At 38.7% G+C, this 24,137-nt stretch overlaps 1 protein-coding gene across 1 annotated transcript; it reads right to left on the reverse strand.

Annotated features, from left to right (window-relative positions):
• Nucleotides 1–1,633: 1,633 nt before the first annotated feature.
• cpd (carboxypeptidase D) lies at nt 1,634–24,137 on the reverse strand. Its single transcript, XM_015390979.1, has 21 exons — nt 23,357–24,137; nt 22,407–22,654; nt 16,761–16,903; nt 16,472–16,641; nt 15,664–16,064; nt 15,339–15,530; nt 13,794–13,961; nt 13,514–13,623; nt 12,225–12,327; nt 10,860–11,002; nt 10,602–10,771; nt 10,194–10,496; nt 9,414–9,609; nt 9,008–9,143; nt 8,732–8,878; nt 8,477–8,575; nt 8,330–8,394; nt 5,997–6,128; nt 5,598–5,783; nt 3,268–3,370; nt 1,634–2,603 (listed from the first exon to the last, which is right to left on the reverse strand). Exons 1-21 carry the CDS (start codon nt 23,983–23,985, stop codon nt 2,377–2,379), a joined length of 4,071 nt encoding a protein of 1,356 aa, XP_015246465.1. The 5' UTR covers nt 23,986–24,137; the 3' UTR covers nt 1,634–2,376.

Raw genomic sequence — 24,137 nt, forward strand, 5'->3', positions numbered from 1 at the left:
TGTAAATATAAAGAACAGATAAATATCTGTTTATTAGATAAGGGGCTAAATGACATGGCACCATGTGGCTTCTACCCCCCTATAAAAAACTTCTTAAATTGAGTTTTCAGCTTTTCCTCTCCTTCAAGGCCTAATGGTCTTCGGTAGCATTCTGCAGGAAAGGCATCTTTGAAAAAACAAAATAAAAATACAGCACCAAAGCATTTTGTAGACAGAACTTTTATTGTGTAGTTTTGTGAAGTTCTAGTGCACATTAGGGTAGTATGATCAGAGTTTCTGTTGAAATGTTCTGCTGCGTGTGAATTCACAGTAAACATGCATGGACCATTGGCAAACATTTACAGTTCCAGTTGTTTGTACAAATCTTCACACCAACACTGTGTGACACTTTCAAAAGATCACACATGAGGGGGCTTTACAGACATAGCATAGGAAAAATAATTGACAAAACTGCATCTCCACACAGACGTAAAGAAATAATCTCTTGTGAAAATAGATGATCAGGATAGACTTTAAAGAGAACAAGTATGTGTTTTGCTTTGAAACAATGCACCCCCCGTTCTGATGCGCCTTTAGTGATTTCATTACAATCAACAGTAGTTAGACCAAATGTGAGCAAATCAAGAACATTTTTGATTAGGGTGATTTATCATTTTGATTTGTAATTATTTTGGATTACATTTCTGAGATCAAAAAGTATACCAGGAAAAATAAATATATTTCTACTATTTTAAAGCTTTCCATTTGACTCACCTTTGTTTAGAGAAACTTCCATTGCACACACACTCACCAAACCACTTTTAATTGCCTAAATGGAAAACTGTCCCTTGTGTGTTTCAATTAAATGGCAAACCAATCAAAACCAAAACATTTAGTCATTAAAAAGAACATGACTAAACAGAAGAAAATTTTGCTTTGTAAAGGAAAAATGGAGATGGTTACAATCAAAACAAAGACACAGCTCAAGGCCACCCGTAACTAACTAGATAATGAAATTAAACATAAAGGCCGATCAATAAAAAAAGGGCATAATAAATACAATCATTACATATTCATAGCGTCTTAATCTAGCAGTGATATGCGATGGTTCCTTCCCTTGGAGTTTGTCCAACAAGGATCCAGTGGCTCAACAGAAGGACCGGTCGTGTTTTCCATTGCCACAGATCCAGCTTGCAACATAACTTAAACAGCAAACGCTTGATCTTGCTTTTTTTATTTCAGACTCAAGTGAAAGACTGCAGAACAGGGAGATAGCTCAACTATACACATCCCATTAATAGAAAACGGATGCCCTGATATCTGGCAGCTTTTATCCTCGATCCATTTAAAATGGAAATTAGGAAAACAAAGCAAGCTTGTCTTAATCCGCCGTTTTGAATTATTGGGTTATGTTTTATTCAATGTTTTTATCTTTTTTTTTTAATTAGTTAAAAATAAACTTAATTTTTAAACATAGATATTACCACAGTTTGGTTGCTGTGTCCCAAGAACTGGGAGTTGGTGCCGAGTCAATGCTGGCTTATTGCTGCCAGAGACAATGTCTCAGGTGCTGGATACTACGAATTAGTGCCAAGCAAACAAGGTGAAACCAGTTTAGTGCTGAAATCGCTAAAGTTGGATTAAACCCCCTGTGTGCATTTTCCAGTCCAGGTTTTATTTAAGCTTGGCTTTGAAAAAACACAAAATGAAAAAACTCTGGTAAATCATCTTAATCTTGCACAACTTATGAACAAAATTTTTCATCTGACCTGATCAGCTGACTAATGATAGCTCGATTCCCATCATAAATTTATGTTCTCATCTATTACAGCCTAGTTGGACTGGAAAATCTGGAGAAGCCAAGGCACAGATTTGTAAATGTCCCAAAGGTTCAGAAAGTTCAGTGCCACCGCGCCACATTGGACCACATAAAAAATATATAATTTGATTTCCTACTTTGAGGCATTTTTACATTAATGCTCAGAAAAGAGACATTTCTAAAGGTAAACATGGGGTGATAAAGCACTTCCAACTAGATTCATTTGATAAGAGTTTGTTTGGACTTGGCGGCTTGAACTGTAAACTGGGCAGGACGGGATAGGCATCCTGGAATGGCCCAGAACTTTAGAAATCAAGGACAGGAAACAAGAACTTCTTCATTCACCCCTCTACCTCCAGCTCTCTCCCTCAATCATTCATGAAGATGAGCATGTGTCCAGCAGGATACCAGAGCGCTTAGACCTTAATGATGTAACAGAGAAAATGTTTACAGCACTCATTCACAGAAGAAAAGATGAAGCTGCAATGTCAAGAGTTCATTCAGCTCCTTGGACGTCAAGAATTTGACTCTGGAGGGATTTAAAATAAAAGCGAAAAAATACTTTAACGCAAGATTGATCAGATTTTGTTAGCATAAAGTGTCTCTTCATCACTTTCGCTTTCATCCTGAAACTCGTGGGCAAGCAGGGATTTCTTGGAACCCATGGAGTTAAGATGGACCTCGTCGTCATAGTCGTCACGGTGCTGCCGCAGCCGGTGGAATCCATCTTTCTGATGGTCCGACTTTACTGAGCACACGCACCAAATGATGCAGGCTGTCAACACCAGCGCTGTCATGGAGGCAGCTGCAGATCAGGTAGAGTAAAGCACAATTAAACATTTCAATTAGGATTCACATGGAACCAAACTACCTTTTGTTTCAAGCCCAAAATTAACACTTCAATACAGTTGGTCGGAAATTTAAATACAATATTCTTTGCAAGAGAATCAGCTTAATTATGGTCTTTTAATGCCCATTTCTTCTTGTGTAATATTCATTTTCACTATTAGAATGTGGTGCAGACAAAGCATACAGTAAACCTTGGACAGGCTAATCTTTAGCCTAAACATCATCATCTGAAATCCTCACCACTGCACAGGTAAATAACTGGTTTTGATGGGATGGAGCAGCCAGTGAAGTAAAACCAATCTAGAGACCGTCAAATTGCAGGAAGTCTCGGACTTAGTGACAGCAGCATAACTAATACCAAAGATCTGCTGATGGATATAGGAAGACTGGTTTCTTTCCGACTTGCTATAGTTCGGTTGCAATTATGATTATAAATATAATTCAACATTCTGAACCCAGTTTTGTTTTTAAAATTCACAGGTTTATTATCAAAAACTGAACTAAAAAAAATGTTTTTCAACATGTTTGTTAAATTAAGGTAATCTCATGATTGCTAATGCCAGTCCTTTTTGTAAAGACACACACACACACACACACACACATTCCTTTCTGGTTCCTACCTGCACAGGCAACAACAAACTCCCTTTGCAGTCCAAATATGCTTTTATCTAGTTCCAATACTATGAAGATGGTTGGAGCAGCTTCCTGAGGTTTCACTGTTACCTGGAAAACAACAATGAAATAAAAGTTAATTGGATCTTTTAATATCACTAAATCTTTCAATTATCACATATGATTCGAACTGGAGACAGATTTAAGGAAAAAACTATTGTTACATTGTTGAAACAGCTTTTTCTGATTTGGAACTCAAAGTTTAAATGGTAGATGAGTTAGTGTATTTGCAACTACTCAAGGGCTGAAGAATTCAGGTTAAATTAAAAGTAATCCCCCTTAGTAGTTTGGGGAGTTTTTTACATTCCTTTGCATCCTAACAGGATGCTTTTCTAATTAAGGTTTAAAAAAAGGCCCTTCTCTGTCTTTCAGAGCTCTGCTGAGAAAGCTGGTTAATTATCTAATCAGCATGTCTCTTTTACAGGTGTGTCTGTTTAGTCTAATCTGCAGCCCGTTATCTTGCAAATCCTGGCAAAAAAAAAAAAATCCTGGAGAGTTTAATAAATCCTACTATCTTCAGCTGAGAGGTAAATAACAAAATTCAAATCGAGAAGTTATTAGTTTTTGTGTTTTTAAAAATACGGTAGATAAGTTTTAGTGGAGTGGTCTAAATCCAGACTGAGATGAGTTGCAAAGTTGTAGTTCTCCGTTTCTTCTTCTAGTAAACAGTCATTTTTGTACAACAAAGGAAGTCCAAATGAGTTCTCAAAAAAAAAATTTTCTTTTTTCCTTTTCAGGTGAATGAGATGCGCCCATATGAGTTGAGGCAGAGCATTAGATGCCCTAAAAAGTATGGGGAGACCATCAAGGAGAGGAACTTCTTGTTGGCTCCTTCGTGTGATTTGGAGCTAATGTTTGAGGATCGGAGTCCCCAGAAACCCCTGGATGAGCGGTACATCAGAAATGCTGCGGTTCTTCCAGATCTCTCAGATCCACCGCACAGCCCCAAAGCTATTCAGACAGAGGGGAGGACCTCCAGCAATGCTCTAATGATCCATGGTTATTCAGTAGAAGACTTCCAGCAGACGTATCACTCTGTGGTGGATCCACTGCTCTACAGACCTAATGGGACGCTCAGGCCTTACAGCCTTGAGTTGGGGTTTACCATCAAGGAACATCTGTTGGAAGAGCTGGCCTATCCGACACTGCACATTTCAGAGGGTCCAGATGGAAAGGTGGAGGTGAAGGAGAGGTTCTGCGTGCTGCGCCCAACACCTTACATAGACATAGACTGTAAAAGGGATCCGTGGTAACATCCCTCCAAAGACTTTCTATGATAAATGTGGATTTTCTGTCTGTTTAACCTCTTTTTCTTAACACAGACTTTTCTTGTTGTATGAGGTAGACAAATATTTCATTTTTCAATCGAATCTGTACAATTTAAAGCATAGGAAAATAATCTCTAGATAAACGGAACAACGTGAATCTGTGCAATAGCTACAGCCCTTACTATGAACTTTTACTAGTCGGGAGCTCCTGAAGCTTCAGGTCTCAACTCTTAATTGTTCCTAAGCACAAATTCCTGAAATGGTGTTCTATGCTAAGCTATTAATGAACATATTAAATGATGTAAAAACAAGATCCAAACAATTCATTTTTTAAAACAAATTGAAAGAGAATGTTTTCATGTTTCAGCTTTTTTTCCTAAAACATCTGGTGAGAAGGCATGTTAAGAAAATATAACCTTCAAAACTTCCTTCATAAAAGTCAATCTGGATCTAAATGTCAAAACTCATTTTAGATTCCTGTCATTCTTTATTTCTGTAACATGGAGGCTGGTTAAATCATGATTGTGCTAAGAAAACACTGTAATAAAAAATCCTAATTACTTTACGAGATTTAATTTTCAGAGAAACTGATTATATTAATTAGCTCTCAATAGCTGCAAGCCATAATCTTAAAATTCAAATGAACAATTAGAGAAAACACTGAAAAGCATCTTTCTGTGTGTAATTAATACAACTGATTATAGCTTTTTAAACTTAACAAAATAAAGCTAATGTGCAATGATACTTTAATTTATGAGGATGCAGCTTAAATTGAAAAGCTAATACAGGTAGCCACCCGATGCTCATATTAGTGTTGTAGTGAACCAATTAGTATCAAGACAAGACCAAAACCTTACAGGGTTTTTTGTCTTGTCTCGGTACTCCTTGGTCTCGGTTGGCGGGGTGTTGACTACAACACCAGCTCACATGCAAATAACTCTCAGTTTTCCTCATAGAAAACTAGAACAGTTCTATATATACTTCACAACAGCATGTAAAACACTGCGTACCACTTTATGTTGACTTTGATAGCCTTCAGCTATGATGTCAATACCAAAGCTGCCCGGTTTGACCAGGATGTGGAAGTAGCCGCCCTCAGAAGTGGAGACCTTTGGTGTTGTGTCCAGAAAAATGGTTGCTCCAACAATCGGTTTCCCACTTTTGTCCTTCACTACTCCTCGGACTCCTTTATGGACCTTAAAATTAGCAAAACACTTAAACTCAAAGCCTGTCTAACCATTAGTACTTCATTATAATCTATTAAACTGTGTGATTAAAACATCAACAATATTACAAGTCAAATGAATTTAAATTGATTTTATTATATCATGAATATTAAACATTTTAATACTGAGCAAAAATATTTACGTAAATTGCAAAAATCCTAAATACTGATAGTAAAGTCCTACCTCCACCAACATACTGAAGAGAGCCTTCTTGTTTTCCGCCCAGAGCGCGCTTAGCTGGTTAGCAGCCGGGAACAAACAGCAGCCAGTATACACAGTGATTTCAGGGCAGTGTCCAAAGTCCATACTGAAGTCCTGGAGGAACATGTGGAAGGAATGAGACATGACATGATGGCAAATAAAGGTTGGTTAATGAGTTCATTTCTCAGGTTAATAATTTTAAGGCTATGAAATGCTTAAAAGTTAAAAAAATTCTGCTAAACTATTTAATTCATTAGATAATTAAATTGAGGTTCTTCAAGAAAGATGAAATCCACCACGTAGGCATGCAAACTGCCTCAGCAAACAGTTTTGGTTTTTTTTAAGTATTGGTTGTCATCAGAGCATTGCTCAGTGTGAAATGATACCAAGTGTTCAACCAGTTCACACATTAACTTTTTAAGGACTGTTATATTACCCTCAGGACTCGAATTAAATGAGTTTGGTGAAGGTAAATACATTTCGGGTTCATTCATCCAGAAGACCCTGGTATTCTCCATGGTTATCATGGCCATTCTTACAACCATAAAGACAAAAATATTGTTATACGCCGTATTTTGTGCATATATAGAGCACAATTGGTTAAAGTGGGAACATTTAACTACTGAGTAAAAGAAAAAACTGTCCTGCAATCATATGACCAGTTTATAGTGCTCTGAGTCTTAGTGCCATCTCCTTCTAGAGAAATGGTCAAAAGAAAGTCCCTAAATTACATTTCTGAACCCAACAGAAAACATTTCTAGGTAAGTAGAAACCATTAAACCTACAAAAGGCAAAATCATATCAAACCCACAACAAGCGCAATTCTAGCGATGTCACCGCAATTGGGTGCTGTCACTCACTTGATATAATGCCATTAATTCACGACAATCACCACCCCTGTATCTACACTGCAAAATCCAATAGGAGGAATCTCTGTCCCTTTCTTGATGGATTTTATTCAGGAAAAGCAGAACAGTGGTCCCGGCTGCCTAGGTCCACCTGATCCACCAGAGATGCTCCAAGTTTGAGGAGCCCAGCAGGTACTGCTGGATCCCAGTCGTACTTCTTTTTGACCAGGAAACAAAACTATCCTGCTTTGGGGAGGATTGAAGTTCTCAAACTCAGGTCTGAGCTGTAGGAGAACAGAACAAGAACTCGAATAGAGTGTGGCCCCCGCTCTGGAGGTAAGAAGGGACAGCAGGAGATCTGAGCAAGATGATGAGCAGAGGCAGCAGATGGCCTGGACCAGCAAATGATGAATTAATGTTTTAAAAGCCACCCATAAAACCTCTTAAGAGCATCCTTTACATCGTCATATGAGAGCATTTCTTCCATTTTGACTGATAAAAGCTTAGTCTCTGCTGTGGTCCTTAAACCTACATAACAGCCACTTCACTCAGGTTACTGTGTGTGTTTTTCTTACCCTCTGGGGAAAATTTCCTAGAAATTTGCTACATTTTAAGAACTTATCGGTACTTGTATGAACTGATGGCTGGTCCCCCCATGAGTAGAAGTTCTCTTCTTTAAGTGGGGTTAAGGCTGATTTATACATAAAAACTAGTTTGTCTGTGTAGGTGTCGCGGTGAAAACAGAGACGTCCCCGCCCCCTTTGCAGACACTCTGCTGCACCTCTCCCAAATTGTAGCTGACCGCAGACAGTGCGGCAAACAGGAGGCCTCTGATTGGTCAAATCTACATCCGCTCTACACATGCACATTTCCTGTTTGGTACCTTATTGAAGTGTTTTGTTTGTATGACCGCCATTGCGGAAAGACTGGTAAAGTTGGACCAGCTAGAAGAGCGAGGTGCGCAAGAACCCTTATTCCACCTGGATCCCCGCTCTTTTTCACCCTCATGTCCCTCTGTTTTCACACAAACCTGCCCCCACTTCCTCACCGCCTCGGCCGTATCTAGACCCACAGCTAGTTCATGATAGTCCCTCTTGCAGTGTGGCATGAAATAACATAACGCAGACCACGCTTCAAAATTCAGTATAATATAGGACTCAGGTGTGAATTGAGTACAGGTTAGATTTAGGGTTAGGTATATGTTGTTATTGGTTAGAGTAAGGGTTTAGGTTAAGCTGCAGAAATGAATGCAATTTCAATGGAGGTCCCCACAAAGATAGTGTGGCATAATATGTATGTGCATGCGTGTGTAAGTAACTCATTACCTTTAAGTAATTTTTTTGTATGTCTTTTTTTTTCTAAAGAGCCTTGCTACTTTAAAAACTTGTACTGGCTTAATCAATATAACTAACTTGTCCACATTTTTCTGCAGTTGACTTGGCGCCTTTAAGATAAGGAAATACTTACCATCATGCTCCCCATGTGACTATGTAGCTCTGCTGCTTTCATCACTCCATCAGGGACGTTTCCCACTGAGTAAAATGAAAGTTGGTAGTTAACAAACAAAGTTACCTTCTATTACCATCTATTTATGCAGATGATTAAAAGTCGTACTTTGCCCATTGTTGTAACACAAAGTATCTCCGGGATGCATCCGTGGATGATTCTTAGCATACACCATTGCCAAGTACTTCAAATTGGCCTCATTATTCACTACAAAAACAAAGCCAACAATCACATCTAGTTTCCGATTTGCAAGCATGAAGAGGAAAAGCTTCTCAGTGCAGTGGGGATGTTTTCCTCTTAAAGTAATAAGTTCTAAAGGCATAATGAAATACAGAAGAGCTAGACTATGCAAAGTGGTATTACCGGTTTGAACAGGTTTGTTATAAGGGTAGGTGACAACCAGAGCGCCTCCATCCAAGGCGACAGACAGACTGAAGTCATTGCTTTGAATGAAATTCATCATCGCTACGGTTTCAGGCTGTGGCTCAGACAATTGCTGCGATGAGTTGCCTGTTCAAGTGGGAAAACAAAGACAAAAGAGATTCCAAATCAAGTCTATGGTAAAACAGCTGCACCGTCTCATTCCTAATCAGACGTTGACAGAAAAGTAGCTAAAGAATGCGTGTCATTAAAGCAGACCAAAAAAAGTTGTGTCAAGATCTTTGTGCTTAGAATTGCTGTGGCCCCGGTCAGATGAGCAGTCGTTCTCAGTGGCCTCTTCACGTCCGTCGGGGTTGATGGAGGGCACAATGAAAATGTTGGTCTCGTTGATGAGCTGGAGAAAGGAAAACATAGAGAGGCCATATTATACAACCATGTCAGCTTTTTTCTTTATTCAGAGCGTAACTGATATACCTTCACTAAGACTTGCAAAAATACAACATGGGGAAAAAATGTAAACATGATTTGGAGCAAAATGAATCATTCTGAAGTGTGATTGAGATTTATATTCTGCTTCGCTGAATCAAAGCCCCCTTTTAGGATTGTCTCTACCAGATTGAAGGAAAACTTTTGCAGGCTACTGTATATTTAGGCTGATGCACACCTTGGTGATGGCGGGGTTCTTGCCGTAGTTGATGCAGAGGCAGGTAGCAAACTCCATGAGCAGCTCTGTTCCCACAGGAGCGTTGCCGTGGATCCCTGCCACAAAGCGGATCTTTGGTTTGGACGGCTCGGCCTCTTTCGGATTATTGGAGATTTTCAGAGCCAAAATGTTTCTGAAATCTACACTACGGCCAAGCCTAAACAAGAAAAACATGGTACCACATTATTTTAATGCCTCACTACACACAGCAGCTAACACTACGGTGATATCAACAACATTAAAGGGCTGACTATACTCCCCGCAGCAGTGTGTCGCAGTGAGCTTGACGCAGACATTTTTGATTTATGCTCAATTTTGAGCGTGGTCTGTGCTATACGTTGTGGGTCTAAATGCGGCCGAGGTGGTGAGGAAGTGGGGGCAAGTTTGTCCGAAAACGGAGGGACACGAGGGCGAAAAAAGAGCGGAGATCAAGGTGGAAAAAGGGTCCCAGCATTCTCGCGCACCTCGCTCTTTAGCTGGTCAAACTTCACAAATTGTTTTCCGCAATTGCGGTCATAAAAACAAAACAAGTCGGCCTCTGTCTGCGGCACTGTCTGTGGTCACCTACAATTTGGGGAGAGGTGCAGCAGAGTGTCTGCAGAGGGGGCAGGGACGTCTTTTTGTTCACTGCGACACCTACGCAGACGACGAAGTATAAATCAGCTTTAACAGCTAAATGTTTACTGTGTCATTAACAGCTGCTATGTCAATAGAAGTCTTGGTAGTCAAAGGAATACCCACATCTGTAAATGTGTAATATGGGGAAAGTTAAGTTGGAGGCCTCTCAAGGAATCCTCCAGGTTTTTGGGACGTCGGTAGTGGAAGCTATTCACTGTGGCTGAGCTCTTGACCAGCTGCTCCAGGCCATGGTCCTCAGAAAGCTCCTTTATCAGGCTGTTGAGCTCCCTGTCAGATGGGCTCTGGACCAGCTGGGGAGTGGTGGCTGCGTGGTTGTTACTCTCCGAGTATAAACGGTTAAGTCTGAAGTCCACCAGCTCTGGTCGATCCTTTGAGACTGTAGCGTAGATGGTCACGGGTTTATACCTTTAGAGATAAAAAACAAAAGTATTCTTAAGTTAGTGGCATTTTGAAAAAAATGAAGAGAATAAGGATTCTGGTGAAGTGCACTTTCTGAAACAATAATGTTACCCATCAGCAGAAGCGGTGACAGCATAAGTCCCAGGGACCAACAGTCTCCAGTAGTCTCCAGTATGAGCTGTTGTGACGTTGTGGTCTATTCCTTCCACGCTGATGGTGGCATTGGGAATTCCCATCTTATCTCTGTCATCGGAAACTGTGCCTTTTATTCCGGTGTGAACCTACGATGACAAGCAACCAAATGATCAGAAGGAAATAGTAATCATTGACAGTGTGGCACAAGCTACCCTCAACAACTGTTCTTATTACCTGGTGTATGAACTGTATCAAAGCTCTCCAGTTTTGCTCCCAGTATTTTGGCAGCTCCTTAGCCAGAGGGTACTTGAAGCAGCCCAGCTCGATGGTCACCTCAAAGCAGTTTGTGTTGATGTAATTCCAGTCCTGCATTCCTCCTGCGCAAAAAAAAAAAAAAAATTTGCTTAATATATTGTTTATTTATTCACTATATAATTTAATCAAAAGTTGGGATGTGACTGATATCATGAAGAGTAAAAAGTATTTTCCCTATTGCAGATCAATCCTTGCCTTTTGACAAATATAAATTCATAAACCAACCGGAATCCCTTTAAGTCACAGCGGAGGGATTTAGAACGTTATATACAAGACCAGAATTTGACTGGCGACACCAGAAAACTTACTGTTGGAACCATTCAGAAGTTCTCATGCTAGTGTGATTTTGCTATGTTGTTCTGCTGCATTATTTAATTGCATATGGATCTAAAGTAATAAAATTATGGTCTGGTATTCTACTACAGATATCTTACCGCAGATTTACCAGGTCACATACCTTACACAAAAATATATATTTTTTTTTTCTATCAGTACATAGAATATCTTCCCTTAGTCCTTTAGAACAACAAAAAGTGTTTTTGATGAACATGAGACCGGCCAAACTATGCTGCAGTTTTCATCTAGAAACGTTCCCTCTGATGCCATTTTTGCAGTTTCTTTATGTTTTTTTTGTTGTTTTTTTAATGGAAACTGACCTCATCTAAATGGGAATGGCTGCTTCTGGACAGCTTTTTATCTCATTAATGACTAAAATCAACACTTTTAAACTGTATTTTATGTTTACTTATTCTATCATTGTTTAAAATTAAAACTAGTTTATTAATACTAAACATTTGGATGCTAAACGCAAATATAGAAGGTGCAAATACCTGTGAAATATGTATCAATTATTCTAGTCAATTCTATTCACTGTTCCCCAGAATGTGCAGAGCAGGTTGACATATTGTATATACCCTAAATTTGAGTAGATAAATAAGATGATTTGCCAATGGAAAGAGTATTTTTACCCTTAAAATAAGATAACTAGATAATGTGCACTTGAAATAAGACAACGCATTTGTTTTGTCTCATTTTAAATATAATTTGTCGTGTTCCACTGGCAAAGTGTCTCACTTACCTCCTTAATCAAAGAACAAACTCACTGGTTTTAAGAAAAAAAAGTGACTTATTTAGATTTCCATTTTTTCCAGTGTGAGGAAAGGATTAGACAACAAAAAAATAGGACTTAAAAAGTGAAATCTAAAATCTTGAGAAGGAAATGGAAATGGTGTCAAACGGAAAGACCTTAGATAAGCTCTTAGCGACAAAGACTTGAAGGCCTACCAGAAACAGAGTACCACCTGGCCCCATTAACGATGCCATCCTCAAAATGTTCCTCAGGGTACAGGTCCTCACAGGGATGTCCTTTGTGCATTAGAGCATTCTCCTGTAAGCACATTTAACACAAACAGCAACTAAACAATGGCTTCAATTGTATTCACGTTTTAAAAAAAATCCCCTACAGATGCAAAAGAAATACACGGCTCTGCTAAAGAAATCATTCTTCCTTATAATGTTTAATATTCTGTGTGTTCATGGAGACTTTTTTAGACGGTGTATCATCAAATAACACAAAGCTCTTAGCCAGGAGGGAAGATATGGGGTTTTCTAGAGTCTTTTAAAAAAAAATAAAATAAAAAGGTAGGCTTTCATATCTGGTCCCATGTAATATAACAGCCTTATATATAATCAACCTTATTCTCTTGTAAATATTCTTAAAGAGATCTTGGGAAGCTTACAGATTTGAAGAAGAAAACTGCGATATGAATACACCCGCAATGATTCTCTACAAGGGGGCTTGCATAGCTCTGACTGAGGTAGACTCCTGGTTAAACAGTCTGGTTTGCCCGACTTGGAATAACACAGAGAGCAGGCGGGACATACTCTGACATACAAACTAAATAAAACATTTCAGTAAACTCAATTACTGCATAATAGGAGTTCAGAGGGACAGAAAACTCATGAAGTACAATAGTCATCCTCCAGAAAAAATTATAATTCACCTCGCTCTCCGAGAATCACCTCTCACTGCCTCAACAGTTCCTGTATAAACCGCCCCACAGTCTTTGTTGGCTTGTTTTCATTATCTTCAAACAGAGTTGCCTTTATTTTTTGTATATATTAAAATACTCCATCTGTTCTGGTTATAGAGATCCTGCGCAGGTTGGTCATGAAGTCGGGCTTTGCTTTGTAGCCGCACCGCCTGTTTTTTTGTTGTTCTTTTCACTTTTCATAACCCGTCCAGGTCAAACGTGGGACATTGTTTCAATTTCAGGGACATAGAGACAAAGGAAAAATCTGCTTCCCTAGGCATTGTAGGAGTCCCACTATATGCACTGAAGTCAGTGTGACATGAGGAAAAGAAAATAACTAATCAATCGGATGAATCTTGGATTAAAAAGCCAGATGCTGTGTGACCAGGGCCAATTATCCTCTGATTTGTATGGGTCCATCACATACAACCGTAGTTCAGTAGAATTAGTTTCCATTGCACAGGTTTATTCCAGAACAAGAAAATATAAACTTAAATAAAAGTAGAAGATATTATTTTAGCCAGAGATAGATTCAATTACCTGTGAGTATGCTTTGGCCACCTGCCTGAAAACAGCGTCATCGGGTGACTTGCTATAATGACTCAGACCATCTTTGTCATCATCAAAGGGGTAGTTGACCACCAGGGAGCCTGGACGTCAGAAAAATAAAGTCAAACGAGAACTGTAAATATTTCAACTGTTAGAATAACCAACAATTAAAACTGTAGATCTAAACATTAAAACAAAGATAACAATGGAAAAAAAAAAAACAGAAAAGTTGTGACTTAACAAAGGTTTTTACACTGGGAGACTTATTTACCTCCGTGGAGGTTTGCAGACAAAACAAAGGGGATGCTCTTCAACCAGTTCATGACAGCTATGGTCTCTGGCTGCCTGGGTTCTGTGATGGTGACGAACTGGTCTGGAAAGTTACGGTTCAGATCATAATCGTTGCTGTTGTTGCGGCCTCTGTAGCCCGTCCTGTCACCTGCGGGGAAGCAAACTCAGCTGATGAGTCACTGCAGCTTATCGGTCACAGAAAGCAAGTTCCTTCTTAAATGTACATCCTTCCCTTTTCCTTTCCTTCAGTACTTCTGCAGTAATTATTGAGTAAAGGATGTTGAGAAGCTACTTTAAGAAAGTAGAAAATAAGAAGAGGGAACGTGAGCTGCACAAAAAGAAGGGGTTTATTATCTAAAGACATTAGAAAGTGCTCGTTTTCTCCAACATCATTTATGTTGCATTCAAATATTTGGTCAATCATTTATACATTCCTTTTAACTTTTAAGATATATCCGTCTTGAAATGATTAACTAGAGTGTGTTTGAAACCTGGCTACTGCAATGTTATGGCCTGGATCAGTTTTAATGCATTTAACTGAGAGTAGCGTAAGCAAACACTTAAAAAAAAAGAAAATAGTTATCTGTAAGGCAAAACGGGCCTAGTATTCAAAAAGCAAGAGCAAACAGGAAGACAAACATCCCAACCATCTAGAGTGACGAGAACAAAAACAGAAAGGAAAATAAGTAAAGGGACTAAAGTGGCAAAGTTGAATAGAAATGGCAAAAGGAGCCCAAATGAAAAGACAGGTGAAATCTAGCTGGTTTGAGTTTGTGATGTGAAAGAAAGCCACTTCACAACGTTAGAATGATTATATCCGTGTCTTTTTCAGGAACAATTTAGAAAAAGCTGAAAACCAAAAGGCAAGGCCCAAACACAATCTGACCAGTTTGCAGCTGTCCTTTACAAAAGCTATAAAGGTGATAGCAGTTATAAAAACAGTCAAATTACTAAAGGCCTGTTCTAACACTTCTTTAGGAGGTTTGTAAAAAAATAAAATAAATAAATAAATAAAAATGTGTATTTAAGAAAACATTAAGTCCCATCACCTCTATTAAGTATGGTTGTTGTTTATGGTTAAATTCATGTCATTAAGCATGACATCATAGGTTATGCATTTACTAGCATGCCTCTGTGTAAGAACAGTAGTCCTCCTCTCCTCCCTGTCCATCCTTAAATAACCACCTGACCATCTTGGGCTGAAGGTTTTATACTTCATACACATCATCCCCTGAGTTTCAGCCCTCATGTCACTGAATGTTTAGTTTCATCTTAGCTGGAGATCTAATGTTTGTATGCAACAGTATTGGATGGATCAGATATGTTATAATAGCTACACTTTGATATCTTATTGAAATGCAAGGCTGTTATTCAGTGCAAGTGTTAGAGGAATATTACTTACCTTTGACCATCTGAAAGCGATATATTTATCAAAGATGCATATAAAAAGTTCTTAAGTCACATAAAACATAGAGGTTTGGTCTCCAAAAGGTTCCGATTTTATGCTAGTCTCTACTTCTCTTACCTTCCACAGCGACCTCATAGCCATCAGGGTTCATGGAGGGCATGATGTGAATCCGAGTGTTGTTCACCAGCTGAGTGACCTCAGGGTCGGTACCATAGTTATGACACAGATATTCGATGAGATTGAGCAGCAGCTCTCTTCCCACCACCTCATTTCCATGCATGTTGCCCACATACTTGAACTCTGGTTCCCCTGAAAGAATCCAGGAGATTAAAAAAAAAAAAAAAATTCTTGTATTAACAATAGAAATGAACCCTGTGTATCAAATATTGAAAATGAATAACTAAAAGCAGCCGTTCTCTGGACACTGCAGTTTGCCACTCACCATGCTCATGAACTGTCGGGTTGTCAGAGATGACCATCACGTACAGCTCTCGGTCTTGGACGGAGCGGCCAATGGAGTAAAGGTGGGTGATGGGGGAAAACTCGCTGTTGTATTTGCGTAAGAAGAGCTCCATGTCTGCATAGTTGTGGTGACGGAAATACTTAGGATGGATGGGCTCATGACCAGGTGGAAAGAACGGAGGGGTGCTGGCAACAGCGGGAGTCTGGGTGATATTGGAGGCCTTTGTAGCAGGAATGACGAGGTGACTGGTGGATGGAGCCGATGTTGTAGTTGTGGGGGTTCTGCCTTCAGCCTCATTGACAAAAGGCCGTAGTGTAAAGTTAACCTCAGTGGGTTTCCCATCAATGATCTGGACATTGTTGACTGTCATTGATAGGTACCTGCATACAGGGAGAAAGGCACAGGGAAATCATGCCTTCATATCGACAGCAACTGCAACCAAGTCAGGATAAAAACATGGTGCTCGCTTTAGATTAACCAGGAAGTTCTGCACTGAATCCACCTACTTAACCAGTTACTCTGTAACTTTTAAAGGAAGTAAGATTCAATATGCTTGCAAAAGCCTTCACAGTAATTAAACCTAAAAAGTTATCCCATTAGAACCACAAAATATCAATATCTTCTCATTACAATACAGAGGTCATGTAATAAGCTTTATTTAGCTATACATGGTTGACATCCCCTTTGCATTAAAAATTTGAAACAGAGTTTTTGTGTTTTCACTCATTAATGCACTTTTACTGAATAGTCTCAGTCTGCACCAACTGTGGAATGTGGAGAGCCTCACCCTGGAGCCACAGCCGTGATGTTGTACGTTCCCGGGAGCAGAAGGCGGTAGAAGTCTCCAAATTTTCCTGTGGTCAGGTTGTGTCGGATACCAGCGACCACAATGCTGACGTTGCTGAGGGCGGCACCACTGACTGCATCTTTCACAAAGCCACGGGCACCCATGTGTACCTTTAAGAGAATAGCACAGTGTCTTAAAGATCAAAGATTTAGAAATAAAACAACCGTGGCTTAATGTCCCCGTTCCTGACTAATGCCAGGCATAAACAAATTTTATTTGTGGTCCTAACCTTTTCCATGTAGGCCAGAAGAGACTCCCTGTTCAGATCCCATTCCTTGTGCAGCTCGGAAGCTTTAGGATATTTGCAGCAGCTCAGCTCCATGGTGACTTCCAGGCAGTTCCCATAGAGGTAGTTATAGTCCTGCATTCCTCCTGAACAACAAGACAGCAATGTAAACATAAACATGCTACAGTATAAAAACACTGTTATCACACTCTGAAACTGGGGGATTACAGAAAGTTCTGGTAAGGCTGTTTTCCCAACGAGAAACCTGCAGTTTGCAGGTCTGGTGAAGTGAACAGCAAGAAACACCAGAGAACCAACTAAGGCCGACTATCTTTGCGGAAAAACCCCGGAGTAACGGAGGTCTAGAGGGCGAAAGGTGGCCACAGAAACCGAGTCAAAGAATAACAAACTTATTAAACAGTCTCATCAAACGGAGTCAAAGACTGAACACTAAGAAAAAAACAACTGACTTCTATCTTATGTACTGAGACGCAAACTAAAAGTTAAAGTTAAAACCCTTTTGTTTGGACTTATTAAAGGGAAACGTAACTTGGGTATCATTAGCTGAATTTCTGTTTCAACTTTTATTTAATTTACTACCTGCTTTATCTTTATGTTCCTTTATTTTCCTTTTATTTTATCGTGCAATTCATTTTTAGCACAATTTAAAGTCAACATATTCCTTTTTTTTTATCTTTTTGACAGAAAACATATTTTGACATCATTCTAGTTTTAAAATCAGTGACTGGAAGAACAAAAGAGACCTTTAATTCTCAAAAAGCATACATATTATTGGAAAAAAATATCCTAAATTATGTTTAGGAGAATTTACTGTTGCAACAAAGATAATTAAAATAACCTGCTTAACCCATCAGTTAAAGGAACCAGACAACAGCATGAGTAAACACAGCCTGGGTACTTATTTGAAGTAAGGGTGTACTACAGTTAACCTTCAGGACACCTTTGAGACTCTGAGGAAACAGACTGAGCAGGTTGTTACGGTAACCAATCCAAATATGGCATTTTAAATATCTCACCTATAACTGATGGGGTAATAATAGTGGATCTATGTTCAGTACTGACAGCAAACTGTTGAACACAAAACTCTGACCAGAAGACATTAACTTTTGTCTCTGGTTAGGTTACACTAACTGCCACTGAAGCAAATCCCTAAAGTAAAAAACCTGCACAAACAAAGTTTAACAAACACAGGCTTAAGAGGCTCAGGTTTAAATATCCTGTTTAAATAGGAGGTCTGACGGCCCGCCCCAAACAGAGCAGGAAACTACCGATCAGACAATGAAGCCAAAACCTGAGCGACGCTGGGGTGCCGATTACAGCAGGATGTCGGCGGCGGTTTAGCACAAAAAAAATCAAAACAGGAAAGCTGGCAGCCATTGGCAGAATAAGAAAAACAACACAGATTAGACCAGATTTCCCTTGGGGTTCAAATTTAGTATAAACTATTGAATAAAAATAATTGAAAAGACATTTTACACTTAAAATCTTACGGTTTAAGGAAGTTAAATTAAAATCAACCCTTGCATTTAGTTTTAAATTCATGTACAGGTGAAGGGAATAAAGGTTCTTTGTAATTAGTCAACAGATTATGGGTTATAATAACATGAATCACTGTGAAAAATGGAGGTGGGTTATTCTATGAGGATCTGGCAGCCAAACAAAACCATCTTCTGTTCCTGTCTCTCCCCCAGGCCACTTTGCATCGGCTACTCATGATCTCACTAGGCGCCGTCTTCACAAAGTTTAACTTACAGCTGCTGGGTCCAGATTTAGCTGGTATTTAGTTTCTAAATGATTGTATCTTTACTATGGTGCAGATGTGACTGAGTCACACTAACAGCAGGATTCCGAAAGTGACCGCAAAACAATCAACTCACTGCATAAATTCTGAATAAATAGATATGTGAAAACAATATATATATATATATATAAAAATCTAGAATTTATTAAGAAAAAGTATATATATATTATCTAAATATATATTATCTTCATCATATATAACAGCTTTCATAATTAAGTTTTAAATGAATGGTTTATATACCGAATATTTAACTGTGAATTTAATTTTTTGACAGATTTCTATGATTAGCTGTACATTTTTATATAATTAAGTGTTTTAATTTAGCTTTGATCAAACACCATTCTTGTCTAGGTCTCTCTTGAAATAGATTTTTCATCCCAGTAAGATATACCTGGATAAATAAAGGTTTCATACATTCATACATTTCTATTTGATAAATAATCTGCTGGGTTATGCACCTCTTTCCTCCAGTAAGACACAATATATACAATGTTTAGGTATAATCTGCAAATTTCTTGCAAAGTTTTGTTTACAAAAAATGTAATTGTCAGCTTAAGATTGAGATGGTGAAATAGTGTGAAATTTAACAATGAAGAGCTGCAACATTGAAATGTGCCTTTTAAGGCAAAGTACATTAGTAAATTAAGTAAAAACAGATTAAATTTACAATTTCCAATCCAAAAATTCCTTGTACGTGAACTATAAAGACTACTTGGGGGAAAACAGGTGTTTATTTTAAATTTTATTTTGATAAATCGGGTATTATAGATGTATATTGATGACAACAAAAGGACAGAATAATTGGACATTAAGTAGTCAGAATTATTGATAAGATTTGGTTAATACAGGTAACCTAGCTAGAAAGGTGAGGGTTATATAGAGGCTGACAGATAAGCTGCTTCCAGAGAGCCATGTTTTTATGAAGGCAATTAAATCAGCTGATGCATAAGGAGTCGCCTCCTGAACAGCTGTCGTTCTGAAAACTTAAAACACAAGGCATCACAAGAGGAAACTGGAGACGCAACCTGAAACTGCAGACACGTACGACACTGCCCTGCAGAAGCCAACAACACAAAAGAGTAACACATGATTGTTGATCCAGTTTCAGGCCTCAAGCACACAGCTGTAACTGTATCCAAAATGTGTGTGTATATATATATATATATATATATATATATATATATATATATATATATATATATATATATATATATATATATATATATAAAAACTGTCAGAAAAAAGGAAAAAAAACAGGTTCCGCTGTAAAAGTCAGGTCTTCATATAACGAGTCCTCAACACACAATGAATAAAAGTGTGTGCAATATATCATTATTGCAAATGCAAAACTGGACATTCATTACATCCCAAGTGTTGGAGTGGTGAAGATGTTTAGGATTTATAGCCCCTTCTATAGACATTACAGAATTCATGATAAAACCGTCTGATTTCCTAAAATCTAGGTTTAGGAAGAGGGATGAAATTTAATGTTAAATTCCTGGCAGTGAACTAGTTGGATTGGCCGGTCAATATTTAATCAGCTCAGAGGAACGCTGCCGTTATCATGTTTAGGAGTTACAAGTATGAAACATAAGAAAATCGGATCATAAATAACTTTTTTGCAGAGAAGATCAGTGTTCTTTAAAATACATATTCCTGTTGCCAAAAGCCGTCCGAGTCATGGCAAATACATCAAGAAGCACTTTTCTATAGCCGCCATCCAAGTGACCGGGCCGCCTTTTACAGCTGCCTTTTGTATCTCTGCTTCTATCTCTGAACCCCAGTCGGCCTCGGCAGATGGCCGCTCACTCTGAGCCTGGTTCTGTTGGAGGTTTTTTCCTGTTAAAAGGGAGTTTTTCCTCTCCACTGTCGCTATAAGGATGCTTAGTGTGAGGGATTCCATTTGAGTCAATGAGTCGATGCAATCAACTGGTTTTCCTTAGATAGAAAACTTTGAATCAATTTGACTGTATGATCTCGTGAACTGTAAAGCGCTTTGAGATGACATGTGTTGTGATTTGGCGCTATATAAATAAACTGAATTGAATTTAAATGAGAATTTTAAGCAGGCTCATAAAAATAAAAAAAGGAAATGAGTATTTGCAGCTCTTCCATTTGGTCTGAAGCAAATTAACCAAGTAACGCAGAGCATAATGTCGTAATAGTCGTTGTCCACATTGTATCGTCGAATATGGGTGTAATAAACAGGAAGTAGAGGCTGCAATCTAGCCTGGACCACAGATCAGTAAGGGTGGAAAGTTTCAATGAATAAGTTTCTAGCAGGCTAATTGTTCTGACGTTAGTAATGGAGATGTTAGTCTGGCTATGTTTACATACATAATACAAACATCTGGGTAGTCGCAAACAGAGGGAACAGCTGACCAATCATGTGACGTAAAAGCTTGCTACTTCACAGCTGATTTGAAAAAACAGTTTCCATCTTCCATCCATTTTGCAAATATTTTCGCAAAAGCCGAAAACTAACTAAAGCGAGAGCGAAACCATTCTAGTGAATGAGGGTTTCATTTTTTTTTAGATTTTGCAATATGCAGCAAGCTTTTCTGATGCGATGCTTCAAAATCCGTATAAGAAAAAAGCTAATGGAAAAACACCTTATATTGCAATTTTCAATTTGCCTTTGTTGTACACTCACTGATTCTAATGGTACAAAGTTTAAACAAATAAAAAAAATATATATATTAATAACTTATGTTCTTTCTAAAGCTCTGTTTTCATTAAAAAAATATCTGCTCTTGTACTGACTGAGGCTATATTAGTATTTAGACCCAAGATCAATAATGCAAATTAACCACATGACATTGTCTACCTTAATGCACCTAGAATTGAAGCACCTCTGTGGTGAATAAGATGCATACTGGGTTTGTGACACGGTGCTTTTAAAGCCCTGGGAAGAATGTTGTTTTTTTTTAGGTTTGGAAGCTACTGCAATTAAAAATCATTGTCTTAAACATCACAACTTTAAACAAATAAATTGTAACTTAACAAACCGGGATTCAAGCAGGAGTAATTGTTACTAATTCCGTCTTAACTAGCCTCTATTATATGTCCCTATGCATTCTGGACTGCGTTTTGCGTCTTCCTTTTATTTTATGTTTTTTTATGCATTCCTTAAAACAGAATATGAGAATTAAAGTAAGTTGAGTTTCAAAAATAAATAAGATGGAATATATAATACATTTGTCCTTTAAATATATAATAATACTGAACATGACGGTATTTCAGAACCAAAACTGCTTAATACTAACTTTGACTCCTACAGATTAAAGGAGTGGGGTAAAACCTCCTGTCCTGTAATTTAGGAAATAACACGAAAGAAAGAAACCTACGAGACATGACCAAATACTGTCTATATTGTAAGATATAACAACAAAAATCCTGAAAAAAACAAAAACTGAGTAGTACCTACAATGAAATAAAATGAACTAACTTTTGTCTAATTCATCCACAACATGTCACTGCTTGTGCAAACTCATGCAAACCTGAACATGCTGCAAACAGTCAAGATTAAGTGTAGTTTGCTGTCCACAAGAACAGGCTTACACAATCATCATCATCATCAACAGCAGGCTATCTGTGCTTGAAAAGTATGTAGGATAGCAGAAAGAAAGTGATAAAAACATAAAAATGAACTCTGTGTAACTCAGATGATTACAGCTGTAAAAAAAAAAAAATGTGACTCCCCTACAGGAGATGGCTAAACAAAAGATGGCCTACATTTCATTTCATCACAACACACAGAGCAGAAGGCAGTAGACCTTAATCCAACATTCTACCCTTGAGCAGCGGTCCAGATTTATTTTACTCACCTGGAACATCATACCAGCTTGCTCCGTTGGTGATGCCGTCTTTGAAGGTTTCTTCTGGAGTGTCAGGACAGTTAGGCTGACCGGTTTTCATCACAGGGTGATTACGGGAATACACCAGGGCCAAGTAGCGAAACAGAGTGTCATCCTCTGACTGGCTGTAGTGGCCCTCACTCTGGTGGGAGGCAGAGTCATCAAAAGGGTAGCTGGCGACCACAGTCCCGCCGTGCAGGTTCCCTGACAGAACAAATCTGGCAGAAGACAACAGGTTTTAACCAACAGGGATAGTTTGAGTAGAGTTTGCTGTTATAAAACGTATATACTGGTACACGCACTCAGTCTAAAGCAGCAAACATGTTTGTACTAGTATCTTAACTACTTAACTGATTTCTTCTTCATTATTTTAAAATGTACTGAAATATATTTAATATAAGCAGATTTTTTTTCAAGCTCTAAACAGATTTTTTAAGAAACTATTTTAAATGTAAATAATAAACGCACAAAATATATTATACTTTAATCACATTTTTGATGAGCTGGTGTTTTATTACATGTTTGTCACTTATTTATTAACAAATGATAACTTAAGGTACTTTCTACACTGGCTTCATCTTGTTGACTGCTGTGTTTTTTTCCCAACGTGTATTTCAATACACAAATGTGATTGTTGGGTTCCAACTACAGCAAGAAGATAAAGAGCTCCAGGACTGATGGATAATTATTTTAGAACAACCTTTAGATAGGTATGAGGAAAACCTTCCACTAAGCCATCAGCGTCAGGGAAGGGAAGATGCTGCCAGGTAACAATCTCTTTTCAGGTCACTGGCAAAGGCAACCTTTATCAAGCCAGCATTTTATTTATATATATATATATATATATATATATATATATTAGAGGAAACCTCTAAAGGCCCTGGATGGTACCTGCTGTGTTAGAGAAGAGAAAATCTCACTTTTGCTCTTTGATCCATTTGATCATCGCCATGACCTCTGGTATCTGATCTGCTGACACAGTTGTCCCGTCAAACTGATCGGGAAAACTTCTGTTAAGGTCCTTATTGTTGCCATTATTCCTTCCGTTGAAGTCTCCGTTGCAGTTCCCTTCCTCCGCTTTCTCAAAGCCGTCTGGATTCATACTGGGCATGATGTAAATGTCAGTGCTGTTCACCAGCTCCGTGATCCGGGCATCCTCTCCATATCTGCTGAGCAGGTACTCCACCAGGTAGATCAGCACCTGCCTGGACACGGTCTCGTCTCCGTGCATGTTCCCCACGTACTTAAATTTAGGTTTGCCCGGCGTGTCTTTGTCGGGCTCCACGGTGATCCGCATCACCCATAGCTCCCTGCCCTCCACAGACCGACCGATGCTCGACAGGTTCGCGATGTGGGAATAGTTCTGCGCCAAAGACTGTAGAAGCTTCGTTAGGTTAGCATAATTGTAGTATTTGTCATAAGTTTCTACCGTTTCTGAAGCAGCGACGCTTCGTGGCAGCTGCGTCTTCCCTTCACCCCGAGACACGGCGAGAAGAAACAAGGCGAAAAGCAACAGCAGCTGCTTCAACGGCTTCGGAATGAAAACCATGTTGAGTTCACTAAGACTTCTACAACATTGGGTCTCCTCAGCTGAACAACGGAGAGAAGAAACTTGTGTTATTTTTCCGCCCCGTCTTTGCGAAACAGCTGTTCTTTTTCGATACCAGGACAACTATGGCCTGCTTTCTTTCACTTCCGTTC

Source organism: Cyprinodon variegatus, unplaced genomic scaffold (genome assembly GCF_000732505.1).
Source record: "Cyprinodon variegatus isolate N-32 unplaced genomic scaffold, C_variegatus-1.0 Scaffold520, whole genome shotgun sequence".
Lineage (NCBI taxonomy): Eukaryota > Metazoa > Chordata > Actinopteri > Cyprinodontiformes > Cyprinodontidae > Cyprinodon > Cyprinodon variegatus.

What these genes read in the sequence shown, in the direction of transcription:
- cpd (XM_015390979.1), bottom strand. Translation starts at nt 23,985, where the DNA reads ATGGTTTTCATTCCGAAGCCGTTGAAGCAGCTGCTGTTGCTTTTCGCC. An exon ending in GTCTGCAAACCTCCACGGAG is followed by an intron (nt 13,624 to 13,793) that starts GTAAATAAGTCT and finishes TCTGACGTCCAG; the next exon opens with GCTCCCTGGTGGTCAACTAC. An exon ending in GTTTGTTGTTGCCTGTGCAG is followed by an intron (nt 2,604 to 3,267) that starts GTAGGAACCAGA and finishes CCTGATCTGCAG; the next exon opens with CTGCCTCCATGACAGCGCTG.